Raw genomic sequence first — 13269 nt, 5'->3', positions numbered from 1 at the left:
AACAGGAAGTTACTACTGTATCAGTAGTCAGAGCGCTGGAAGCCATTATGATAAGAGGTGTCTTGAGTCGAAATCTAGAAACAACTGGGAATTCATGGAGTAGCAATGAAAACAAAAGGTATTAACACAAGACATAGCTAACGCTAGACATCACACAGGATGGTGACACCACACGGGCCACTTCAGCTCCTGGAACAGAAGCAGCTGCTAGGTGTCCACTGCCTGTCGCAGCTACAGTCTGCTGCTTTGCACATTTTGCATTAGCTGTCATCCAGGTCTTTATCGTTGGCCTGGTTTTGACCACTTGAGTACTGATGGCTGCGTATTTTGGGCTGTTGGACCAAGCTCTGATGGTGATGGGTGTAGTAACCCCAGCAGCACTGCTGTGCCTAACAAACTTGGAGCATCTGAAAACTAAGTATAGTGCCGCATGTAACATGTAACATGTCACTACCCGGTCACTACCCGGTCACTACCCGGTCACTACCCGGTCACTACCCGGTCACTACCCTGTGACTACCCAGTGACTACCCTGTCGCAACATGCTATCCTGTTCATTCTGTCACTATCTTAGCCTCTGACCTTCTTACATCTATCAACATTATGCTTGGGTGCCTAGAGGATGTACATTCCAGGATGTGCCATAATTCTTTGCAGTTAAACAAAGACAAAACTGAAATTTCTGTCATTGGTAACAGTGAGCAGAAGACAGAGGTGATAATGTACTTAAAAGCTCTTTAGAATCTAAAAGCTCGGTTAAAACCCGGGCCAGGACCTTCAGTGGTGATCTTAGTTTTAAGATCCATATCAGTAACATCTGTATAACAGTGTTCTTCCATCGTAGAAACATCTCCAGAGTGCGTAACATGCTGTCACTGGCTGATAGTGGGAAGCTCATACATACTGTTGTGTTCTCATGCCTGCACTACTGCAGTGTTCTAGTCTCGGACCAACCAAAGAGCTCGATCTGCAGTTTACAGAGGGTTCAAAGTGCAAGAACAAAAATGAGGGAAGACATTGCACCTGTTCTCACGCAACTTCATTGGTTACCGGTGTCATGTAGAATCGATTGTAAGATTCTCTTAATGGGCTTTTAAATGCCTCCATGGTCTGGCTCCACAGTACCTCAGTGACATGATCTTTAGGTGCATCCCACCAACAGCCCTCAGATCAGCTCACAGGGACATACTGGTCGTTCTAGTCATTCCTGTCACTGTCATGTCATTACCATGTCACTACCATGTCGGAAACCTGTGACTACAATGTCAGTAACCTGTCACTGTCACGCCGTTACCATGTCACTACCCGTCAGTAACCTGTCACTGTCACGCCGTTACCATGTCACTACCCGTCAGTAACCTGTCACTGTCATGTCATTACCATGTCACTACCCGTCAGTAACCTGTCACTGTCATGTCATTACCATGTCACTACCATGTCACGAGCATGCCGTTGTATTGCCACTGGCACTGATGTTCCGAGAATGCTTTGCCATCCAGATAATATCTGGTCAACAGTGGTCCTGTCATCAGAAAGAGGCTGACACATCATGCCCGCCAACAGATAAACTACACTTCGCAATGTCACACTTATAAAATAACAAACAAGGCATGCATTCCTAATAAAGTGGCGGGTGAGCGTTGAGCCTGACACACCTTCACACATTAAGCGCAGCGGTGGTTAATATCTGTTCTGGATCCCTCCATGTGAGCCTTCATGGTCACTTTATCATCTCTGGCCATGTGGGCCACCAGCTCCTGAACTCAGTTCCAGGTCTGTAGATAACCCACATCCTGTAACATGGCCTCTGTCACTCCAGCAGGAAGGAACCCCAGTGTCATCTAAAGGTCTTGGAGGCCGGCCCAGGGTTTTATCTCAGCTGAGGATTAGATGAATACAGTGGTTGTGACATGCTGGAATTAAACCCATGTTGGCAGAACACCGAGACACATGGCAACCCAGTTACTGAAATGATAGAGAAAACAACATAAAAACTCATAATTTTATTTTTTAATTACTTGGTATGATGACGGTTCCCCTGGGAACATTACTGGGAGAGCAGGGAGCATTTGGCTGGATGCTCACTCGAACCCGGGGCCCTGATGTTTTAGAGGAACGCTCTGCTCACTTTCCACCATTTTTTCCTTCCTTGTTTTTCATTTTTATCTCTTGATAAATGGCTTGACGTAAACAGTTTGAACTGCATAACAGCGAGGCTTGCTTGTTTGTTTACTTACATGATCTTTTCTCTGCAGCTCAGACGTGCCAGGCCGGGCAATTTTCCTGTCAAAACGGGCGGTGCATCCCCGAGAACTGGCGCTGCGATCGAGACGACGACTGTGGGGACCAGTCAGACGAGCCTTCCACGTGCGGTGAGCGAGCGCTGGCCGCGCACGTGCGAGGCACTTTTAAGCTCGTTCGTCACTTTGCAGTTAATTTGGTATCACCCCCAACCCCCCCCGTGTTAGTTCCTAAAGCCCCCTCTCCTTCCTCTGCTGAGTTTGCGCGGGCAGAGCGGTAATAATGTCGATGCTAAGATAGCTCCGATAGCTCCAGACAGCCCTTATTTCAAAGCCGATTTATTAGAGGGAACGATCGGCTGTCCAGTAAAATCCTTCGGTGTTTCACGGCGGGGGCATTTAATGAACGCTCGGACGATCTTTCATCCACGTCTTACATAACGTGCATGTTCTTTTTTTTTCAGTCGAACAAAGACTTTATTTCCATGGCTGCGTGTTTTATTTGGGAGAACCGAACCTGCCCGTGTTACAGTGCTGGTGGAGGTTAAAGAATTTGATTCTGTATTCGGAAAAGCTTATGAGAATGAAAGAGGCTTACGGAATGACTGGCCAGGCTTTGAAGCCTCCTTTATGCTAAAACAAGAACGCTTCTGCTTCAGGTGATTGCAATCGGTGGAGGGTTTATGACATCTCAGGTTTGGTAGGGCAGTAAGTAGGGCAGTACGACAGTAGTTATCTCAGGTAGGGCAGTGTTAGCTCAGGTTGGGCTCACTGCTTAGTTGCCACTGTTGGCTCCTGAGCAAGGCCCTTACCCCTCAATTGCTCAAGTGGTACTCAGCCATGATTGGATAAAAGCGTCACATAAATGTACATTATGTATATATTCCATAGGCATGTATATATTTCATAGTTAGACAGAACTGTGAGAAGTAAGCAAGGCCTAATGTCTCTGGCCTAGACATTAATTGTAAACAGAGTGGAGCGGGTTGAAGGTTTTCTATGTCTTCAAACCTCCGCTTTGAGCTTCACGAAAAGAAAAGGATACGCTCAGATCGGGAGATCTGGATGCTTTCAACTAAATGACATGTCAACATGCAAAACTCCTCCCCAACCACATTCAGTGTCAATCACACCGTCTGGAGTGCCAGTCCTTATCTCAGCTCTCTATGACCTTTGACCTGACCCTTTGCCTTCCACTGAAGCCAGGAAGCTTTTTTGTGGCACGCCTGTCCTGTCTAACCAGGGGTATGCCGGGGATGTCAGGCTTGGTACGGCACACAGTGTCGCATTTGCCAACCAAGCTCGTTTTCGCTGTGTGGGTAAATCATACAGGCATTGAGACTTTAACCCAGATCGTCTTTGGAAGCTGTTGTCACTCCATATATCTTTAACGCTACTGCTGCTGTCTCAGGCGATAGCGGGAAGCGGATGGCATGCCTCTGCGCGTCTGCAGCTTCACGGCTGAACGCGGCTGGTGCACCCGGCATTTGCTTGGAAGGAGTCACAACAGAGGGAGAAAGAAAGACAGCCAGGAAGTCAGAAAGAGAAAGACACCTCCTGAGGACTACATTCCCCATAATCCTCCTTTTGACTGCTGAACCTGACAGGCAGTGGAGGCCTGTGAGCTTGGCACTACAGGATTATGGCATGAGGTAGTGCGCTATCCTGAATGACAAGACACACCAACCTGTCAGCACTTATCTCTCAAAAATCAGGCACAGGACATGAAGCACTTACACTTTAACCATCAGATCCCACAGTAAGTCTTGATTCTAATAGCTCCCATATTAAATCTGCTTAGCCTCATTAAAGAGGAATTCTACCGTAAAACAATGTTAAATGTTCATATCTCCTCACCAATTACAGGACCAGTCAGTGTTTCTGATACCCTTACTGCAGTGGTAGTACTTTACCAGTACACAGCAGTACACAGTTATTGTCTACATTAAAAAAAACAACAACAACAGAGAATTGTTTTTAAACCTTTCCTCAGGTAGTTTGGCAGTATGTCCTTGGTTCACTGAGCACATGCTTGTTCTCTTTGAAGTCACTACCTGCTGTAATATCGTAACATCATAAATGCAAAGCCCTCATGCAGGCATTTTTGAAACTCTCAGAATAGTCTAGAAGTTCTGTGGCAGAAAACGCTGACTATAAATACATGGTATGTTTTTATTTTTTTAAATCCACGAGCATTGTGTTCGTAACAAAGGCTCTCTTCCTTATAATGGCGAGCGACTGAAAATGTCTACACACATCTCTGATAGGGAGCTGAAATATCACTTGACTACAGCCCCATGCAAACATACATCATCAAAGTGTCATTATGAAGGAAATACCCCTCAAAACGTTGGAATGTGCTCCTGTAGCAGGGTCAGAGCATATAGAAACTCTCAGAGATAAAACAGAGCAAATGATCAAAAGCTGTTGTGTTAACTGAATATGAAACGCATTGCTAAAAAAAAGAAAAATCCAGAATTGCACCGTTGCCCCCAAACAAACAAACAAACGTCTCCAAAGAAGCTTCCTGTGGCTTCAGTCCATCAGGAGACAGGATGAAAAAGTGAATTTAATATACATAGTTCATGTATGCGCATACATTATTTGAGCATATTGCATTGTGCTGCTTGTAGTACATAGTGTTACAGCACAGTAGCTAAGAGGACATAGACCTTCTATCGGAAACAACTGACAGAAGTGTATTTAGCAGCTCTAATCTTGATGCTAGCCAACCTCATCTGTAAACATTTCCGTATCCACAGGTAGCAAAACAGCATATACACCACTTAGCTGGTTACAGACATATCATAGCTAAATGTACGTTAACAGTCACACACTTAGTTTAGACACAATTCTGCCAAGTCGTTATATCATTGAGTCGGGTCATTAATTCAAAAATCCACAGACGCTGAAAGGGCATTTGGCAGACCTGCAGTGTTTACTTTCTCGTTATGTCTCATTATCTTGGTCGTAGGCCTACTGGACACATACTCCCACTCTCGCACGGCTAACTCAACGCGTCACCATTTTGACCCCCAGTAGGGGCATGTACGATGACGCTCCTAAATTGCCTGCACCCCTATGGTATAGATTTCGCTGGCAGGCGACTGACTCGCCATTTTTGTGAAATGCTCTGGCTGGTCGAACAGTGCTCAGGCTAGCAGCGAGCTACGAAGCTAAGTCTGAGGTAAACACAACACTGTTCACGTTGAAGTCATGCTTCTCTAAGAATGGCAGTGACCATCTGGATGCGTATTAAGAAGGGGTTTTCTTCTATTGATCACTTAGGTAAGAGTGATACTCATGGATTACATCCGAGAATGATTTTTCTCCTAGAAAGTGATAATAATGACAGTTTATAGTAGTAATAACTTTGAGCACGCATGTGTCTCAGAGAAGGAAAAAACAACATGACAATATTGTAACCTAGCAGGGTTAATGACAGGTTGGGAATAGTTTTATATCTCCCTCCCCCTTGCCGACATACGTGTAAACTTACACAAGGGATGAACAAGAGTTCATGAAGCTAAACCATTTGTTTTTAGATGTAGCTGTAACAGTCACTGGAACACAAAGTGGACGAGCTAATCTGCTCTGCAAGATAGTGGGAGGATTGATGGTGAGAGAGAGAGAGAGAGAGAGAGAGAGAGAGAGAGAGAGAGAGAGAGAGAGAGAGAGAGAGAGAGAGAGAGAGAGAGAGAGAGAGAGAGAGAGAGAGAGAGAGAGAGAGAGAGAGAGAGAGAGAGAGAGACTTTATTGTCATTATATGTGAGATACGACAGAATGGGCAGAGATAAAGTAAATTGCAGTCTTTCAGGGTAGATATTTGCAATATATGATTTGAGATTACAGTGTGAAGTATAATTTACATAAACAGCAGTTTGAGAGTAGATTACAGCCCAAATAACAGCACAATACATTACTCAGTATTTATAGGGGCAGTACGAGCAGCAAGAGTAGAAAAATATTATAGTATGAATCAGTAAATAACATAAATAAACTGGCGGTGCAATTACTTTGTACAAGAGACATTATAGACAGACACTACTGTCACTTTACTTATTCCCTGCATGCGTAAAGTGAGTGTTTGTTGAATGTGCAAAAGGTGCAGAGGTAAGCATTAAAAGTGCAGAGTTAAGAGTTAAAAATATGCAACTGTCTGTGTGTGTGTGTGTGTGTGTGCGTGTGTGTGTGTTGGGGGGGGTAATCAGTGAGGTGTTAGTGAAGTCACAGCTTTTGGAAAGAAGCTGTTTGTCAGTCTGCTAGTCCGTGTGCGGATAGCCCTGCACTGCCCCCCAGATGGCAGGCCGCCGTAGAGGCAGTGAACTGGCTGTGCTGAGCTCTTTGCTGATACAGCCTGCCCCTCCTTCTGTCGGCTGGCACAGACGCCGTTCAGGTTTGGGAGGTCAGTCCCAGTGACCCGTCCCACCGCCCTGACTGCACGGTGCGGCTGTGCAGCTGGAGTTCCCCCGCCGGCCTCGCGGGGCTGTGGTAGAAGCTCACGGGGAGCTTTTGTGGTAGTTGAGCCTTTTTCAGCTTCCTGAAGAGGTACATTCTTTGTCGTGCCCAAGGTTACGAGGTGTTAGGAGACCACGTTGGGTGTCTGTTTATGTGGATACAGAGGAACGTCGCACTCTCCCTACTGCTTCTCCAGGGTGTTGGGATTGGGTCCGACATTCTCCTTCTCCTCAAGTCCAAGACGACCTCCTTCGTCTTGGAGGTGTCAAGTATGAAGTCATTGACTTTGCACCATTCACCTAGACGTTCCTCATTCCCGTAGGCGCTCTCGTCGTCTCTGAAATAAGACCCACTCTTGTGGTGTCATCTGCGAATTTTATGGCGTAATCTGAAGCATGAATGGGGGTGCAGTCATGCGTAAGCAGGCTGAAGAGCATGGGGTCCAGCACATGGCCCCGCAGGGTCCCGGGCTTCACAAGAAGATGAAGGGAGTGCAGCTTCCAGTCCTGACTCTCTCCGGTCTGTCTGACAGGATGTCCATGACCGAAGCTCCCCAGTCTGCTGAGTAGTCTGTGAAGGCTACACCCTCATGTATGCCTTTTGTTGTTCCAGGTGTTACAGTGTCATATGGAGTGCCATAGAGACTGCATCCTCCCTGGATCAGTGTGCCCTGTAGCCCCTGCAGATCCAAAGGGATGATGGCTTTGATGTGGGAAAGCATCAGTCTTTTAAAGCATGTCACGAGCACCGGCGTTGATGCTACTGGGCAATTGCCATCGAGGCCCTTCACAGCAGTTTTTGTGGTGATCGGGGTTATTGTGAGGTCTCAAAGCATGCTGGGACTGCATCTTGTCCCAGTGAGACGTCGAATACGTCAGGTAACACCTCAGCCAGTTGCTCTGCGCAGACCTTTAGCGTGTGTGAGAAACTTCGTCTGAACCCCCTGCTGTGTTGGCATCCGCTCTCCGCAAGATTCTCGCCCGGTGATGATGTAAGACCAGTGTCTGCGCCTCACCAGGAGGTGCGGTGTAAGGAGCCTTCCTGTTTTGGTCATCAAACTGGGCAGAGAACCGATGTTTAGCACATCAGGCAGGCCGGGGTCAGCACTAGCATGCGGGGGGTTGGTCTCGTATTCGGTCAGTGCTTTAACTCCATTCCACATATTGTTGGGGTTGTTGTTCTCAAAATGTTCTTCAGTGCAGTTTGTATTGATGCCTTGCATCCTTAAAACCTTTTTCGAGGTTTCTTCCGGCTGCTGCGTAAGCCTGTCTCTCCCAACCTAACAGCTGCTTCTGGACTACCTATCAGAGCCCGGACTTCACGGTTCATCCATAACTTCTGATTGGGAGACACTTTTGTCTTTTTTGTGGGTACGTTGTCAGTGCAGTAGCTGACGCATGCTAAGACTGATGAAGCGTATTGCTCTAAATCTGCTGCAATCAGGTCCCAACCAGTGTTGTTAAAACAGTCCTGTAGTATTGAGGTGGCTTCTTCAGACCATACCGACTGCAGTTTTGACAGATGGTTTTGTCCTGCAGATCAGTGGTTTATATGCTGGGGTCAGTGTCAGAGAAATGTGGTCTGACAGTCCAGTGTGGGCAGATGGTCTTGCTTTGAATGGGGTGTTTTTATACACCTGCTCTGGAATGGTATTCTCTCTCATGGGAAAAGTGTATGCTTCTGTGGAATTTTGGCAGAACTGATTTTAGATGAGCATGGTTGAGGTCCCCTGCCACAGTGCAAACATCTGTATCATTGTTCAGCCTGCTAAGCACTAGCTTAGCAATTGTTTGTGGAGCAACATACACCGCTGCGACCATTGTAGTGGTGGATTTCCTCGGGAGAAAGAACGGTCTGCATTTCTGAATTGTAAATGGTCTGCGTTGCAGTGCTATAAGCGGTCTGCGTTTAGGAAGCATAGACCTCCGCCGGTGGCGTTCACTGGTTCCTCCATTCCGTCCGTTCTGTAGACGGCGCACCCGGCTAACTGGACACAGCGGTGTCAGGAGAGGAGCGACAGCCTTTATGATGGCAATAACACAGCTGCTCACGTCCTGTGAGGTGATCCGCGGTCCGGTAGGGACCTGCCGTCGGCGACAAGCAGGGTCGAAACAGCTGGTCTGCGTACGTTACCCTGTAGCCTAGCACGCAGCCCACATCCACTTCCCCCACGCCTCGGCTTCCTTACTCCACGCCGCGTTCATCGTTCCGCCCGCTCTGGGGAGCACCGGACCTCCAGCGGGATGTCTTCGGAGTAGCCAGTGTAGTCCTCGCGCTGATCTCTTATGTAGATGAGCTGTGTGCTCCATTACAGGAAAACCTCACTGAAGCTATTACTCCGCCACGCCGAGCCAGCTGCTCAGGCCTGTAGAAAGAGACGCTTCACATAGCAGACTCCACAGATTTTCACAAGTAGGAGATGTGTTTAAATTAGATCCCACCATTTTTACGCTTGTGTTAAACACTCCGTGCAGCCCATGGAAAGTGACGTCACTTAGCTGTCTTAAGCCGCGTTCTAGTAGTGAGGAACTATTCCGCTTTCGTGGAATTCCCCTTTAACTCTGTCTCGTGATAACACCCATCTGGATCCTGGATGCTGGCCTCAAGCAGTTGGGGTGAACTGGGTGGAGAACCTGAGTAGCATGAAACAATGCTCCGTGCCCGCTGTGCTTATGAGCTTCGTGTATGCTGCATGCCAGCAGAATATCTGTGAGAGCTGCAAATGCTGCCTTGCTTGACGTGCGAAGTGGAACACACACCCTGAAAGAAGAAACCCGTCTGAGTCACACAGGGGGACTTTGTCAAAGGCTGACTCCGGGGCTGGCATGTTCATATTAAATCAGCCAGAGACACAGGAACTCAGCGTAACCAACGTGTGACCGTTTGACGTTTTAGTCAGCTGATGCATTACATCACCTTACAGACAACTCACAGCATGACAACAGCTGACATAAAGCGTAAAAGTGAAGGCCAAACGATTTGTCATGGCATCTTGTTCCATATTTTGATAAGCTGAATGCTTAGGAGATACCGTTATTCAAAGTTACCTCTCACACTCACCATCAAACCTCTCAAACTCAACATCATACTCTCACACGCACTATCAAACCTCTCACACTCACCATCAAACCTCTCACACTCACCATCAAACCTCTCACACTCAACATCATACTCTCACACTCACTATTAAACCTCTCACACTCACCATCAAACCTCTCAAACTCAACATCATACTCTCACACTCACTATTAAACCTCTCACATGCACTATCAAACCTCTCACACTCACCATCAAACCTCTCACACTCACCATCATACTCTCACACTCACTATCAAACCTCTCACACTCACCATCAAACCTCTCAAACTCAACATCATACTCTCACATTCACTATTAAACCTCTCACACTCACCATCAAACCTCTCACACTCACCATCAAACCTCTCACACTCAACATCATACTCTCACACTCACTATTAAACCTCTCACACTCACCATCAAACCTCTCAAACTCAACATCATACTCTCACACTCACTATTAAACCTCTCACACTCACCATCAAACCTCTCAAACTCAACATCATACTCTCACACTCACTATTAAACCTCTCACACGCACTATTAAACCTCTCACACTCACCATCAAACCTCTCAAACTCAACATCATACTCTCACACTCACTATTAAACCTCTCACACTCACTATTAAACCTCTCACACGCACTATCAAACCTCTTATACACAGCACATAGTCTGTGAGAGAGTATGATGGTGAGTGTGAGAGGGTTTTTAATCTATTACCTGCTGAGGTGAGGAATAATAACACAGACACACACACACACACACACACACACACTCACACACACACACACACACACACACACACACTCACACACACACACACACACTCACACACACACACACACACACACACACACACAGACACTCACTCATACACACACACACACACACACACACACACACACACACTCACACACACACACACACACACACACACACACACACACACACACACTCACTCATACACACACACACACACACACACACACACACACACACACACACACACCTAGCCTCTACTGGGTAGGACCCTCATTTGCTCCCAGAACATCCTCAGCTCTGCATGACATGGATTCCACAGTGTTGGAATCTTGGCCCATGATTTTTGTCCACGCTGACTCGATTATATCACGTAATTGCTGCAGATTTGTCAGCTGAGAGCCGGCCGAGCCTCCATATCTCAGAAGAACTCTGCTGGAGGCGGCGTCAGGGACTGCAGTGGACACGGAAGTTTCCTAAACTCATTACTGTACTCGTGCAACCAGTCTGAGATGATTCATTATTATGCCAGCAGAACTGGTAAACTGTGTTCACAGAGGAACACCCAGAGTCAGAAACAATACTCAGATAAACTGCGGTATTTGCATGTTTACTGGATTTGTAAGCGGGCGCCCAGTGCGTACAAGGACCACATTCGGCACGCCACTACATCGCAACCAGCAGCCTGCACCGTTGATGCAAGGCAGCTTGGGTCAGTGGATTCATGCTATTTAATGCTGAATTCTGGCCCAGTTATGCTTGTCTGTGCAGTGTGAGGTATTCAGCAGACAGGGCGCTGTTCCTCCAGGTTTCCCAACGTCCAGCGCGGGTGAGCGTGGGTGTCCGTCGTGGCCTCAGAATCCCCTTTTTAGCCGACAGGAGTGGAATTTGCCGTGGGCTCCTGCTGTGGTAGTCCATTTGCCTCGAGGTTTGACAGGTCGTAGGTTCTGAAGAGCTTTTCTGCTCATGACGACTCCTGTTTTGGCTTGTGAGACTGCTGATCACTGGACTTTTTTTGCTCTTAAACTCGAGAGTGACGAGAAAATCCCAGGAGATCAGCAGTTTCTAAAATGCTCCAACCGTCCCATTTTGGAACCAATAGTCATGTCATAGTCAAAAGTAATTCAGATCGCATCATGTTTTTCCCCATTTTAAGGATTTATTAACTAAAGGTCTTGACCTGTGTCTGTGTAACCCTTTGCCCGTAGTGAATAGAAGCAGATGCATAAGCTGTATTTGTAAGATGAAGGATCTATTTCTTGTAAATTTGGTAGCTGTGAATTGTGGTATGTATTAGTGTGTGTGTGTGTGTGTGTGTGTGTGTGTGTGTGTGTGTGTGTGTAAATAACTAATATCTAATGGTCTAATGTAATTATAGTAATTATTGTAGTAATTAATCAAATCTAATTGTACTTACATTCAGTATATCAAGTCATAAATTGTAGAATAATAATATTTATAATATGTCTAATAAATAGCCAATAAAACTAAATAGCCAATCTAACAACTAGTTTATATTTATTAAAATAATAGGAGTAGGAATATATAAAATCACTAATAATACAGAATACTTTTTTTGGTTATTTGGGCCCAACAAACAAACAAACAAACAACAAATGAACAGTAATGAAAACAATCAAAAACAGCTTTCAAATAATTGTTAGTATTATTACTAGAAGTATTTATTCCTAACGATTATCAAAGCTCAACGGACTTTCCGCGAGTGCCCTCAGTCTGTACCTCCCTTTCCAGAATGTCATGTTTCTTCTCAGTCAAATGGCGACCAGTCGCAGAGGCCTGAAGAAAGGTGTCCCACCAGAACAGGACGTCAGCACAAATGCAGCTCCGTTAAAAAACAGATCTGCAAAAATCTGCTGAATATTTTAAGAAGACTTTGAACTGTAACATCCGCGGCAAGGAGCAAGGTGGCTGTAGGCATGCGAGAGGAACGCTGGCACTGACCGTTGGGTTGTTGCCATAGTTACGACAGCGTGACACCTCCCGACGTAATTAATCATCGCAGCTAAGATCAAGAAATGATAACATACATATACAAATCTCACTTTATCAGAGAATAACCTCTACTGCTTTTTGTTTAAGGAGATCGCCTGTAGAAATATAGACAGGAAACAGTTCGAGGGCTTTGCCAACTTACTCCAGGACCCAGTCTTTGTGAATCATTTACGATGTGATGAAGTACTGCATCGGTGATCAGAATCACGTTACGCGTGCGCGGGTCGTCTTCGCCAAGGGTCTTCTTTGATTAACGGGCCAAAATGAGAAAATTGCCCTGTTAACTGGTGAAGAACAGCACGCCCGTGCTCATGTATAAGACACGTAATGGCTACATCTACATCTGCATGACTTCAGCGTCCAAAGTCAAGGTCAAAGTCAAATTTATTTATATAGCGCTTTTTAGAACACACATTATCATAAAGCAGCTTTACGAATGTATGGGTCCGGATTCCTAATAAGCAAGTCAGAGGTGACAGTATCAAGAAAAACCTCCCTGGGGGAGAATTGAGGAAGAAACCTTGGTAGAACCGAGACTGAAGAGTGAACACGGCTAATAACCCGTACGCGCTTTATTACATTATGTTTGGTCCAAGTAACCATTTTACTGTAGATGTGGGGGTCTCAGCTACTCTGGTGGGTCTAAGGTGAGTGAGCTGCTCCCGGCACAGGGCAGAATCGGGCAGCTTCAGCTCATCCGCTTGCAGGACCATGACATC

At 46.1% G+C, this 13269-nt stretch overlaps 1 protein-coding gene across 10 annotated transcripts in view; it reads left to right on the top strand.

Annotated features, from left to right (window-relative positions):
- Nucleotides 1-13269, top strand: part of lrp1ba (low density lipoprotein receptor-related protein 1Ba) — a 227484-nt gene that overhangs the window by 80960 nt on the left and 133255 nt on the right. For all 10 annotated transcript variants that reach the window (XM_081706083.1, XM_081706086.1, XM_081706085.1 and 7 more), the window contains one exon: nt 2256-2372. In XM_081706083.1, coding sequence (XP_081562209.1) covers nt 2256-2372 — 117 coding nt within the window. The remainder of the gene's footprint in view (nt 1-2255; nt 2373-13269) is intronic.

The sequence above is a fragment of the Electrophorus electricus genome, chromosome 23 (genome assembly GCF_041902795.1).
Source record: "Electrophorus electricus isolate QZ-2024a chromosome 23, ASM4190279v1, whole genome shotgun sequence".
Classification (NCBI taxonomy): Eukaryota; Metazoa; Chordata; class Actinopteri; order Gymnotiformes; family Gymnotidae; genus Electrophorus; species Electrophorus electricus.
The sequence above is the reverse complement of the archived record's forward strand: the minus strand, read 5'-3'. Positions and strand labels throughout refer to the sequence as shown.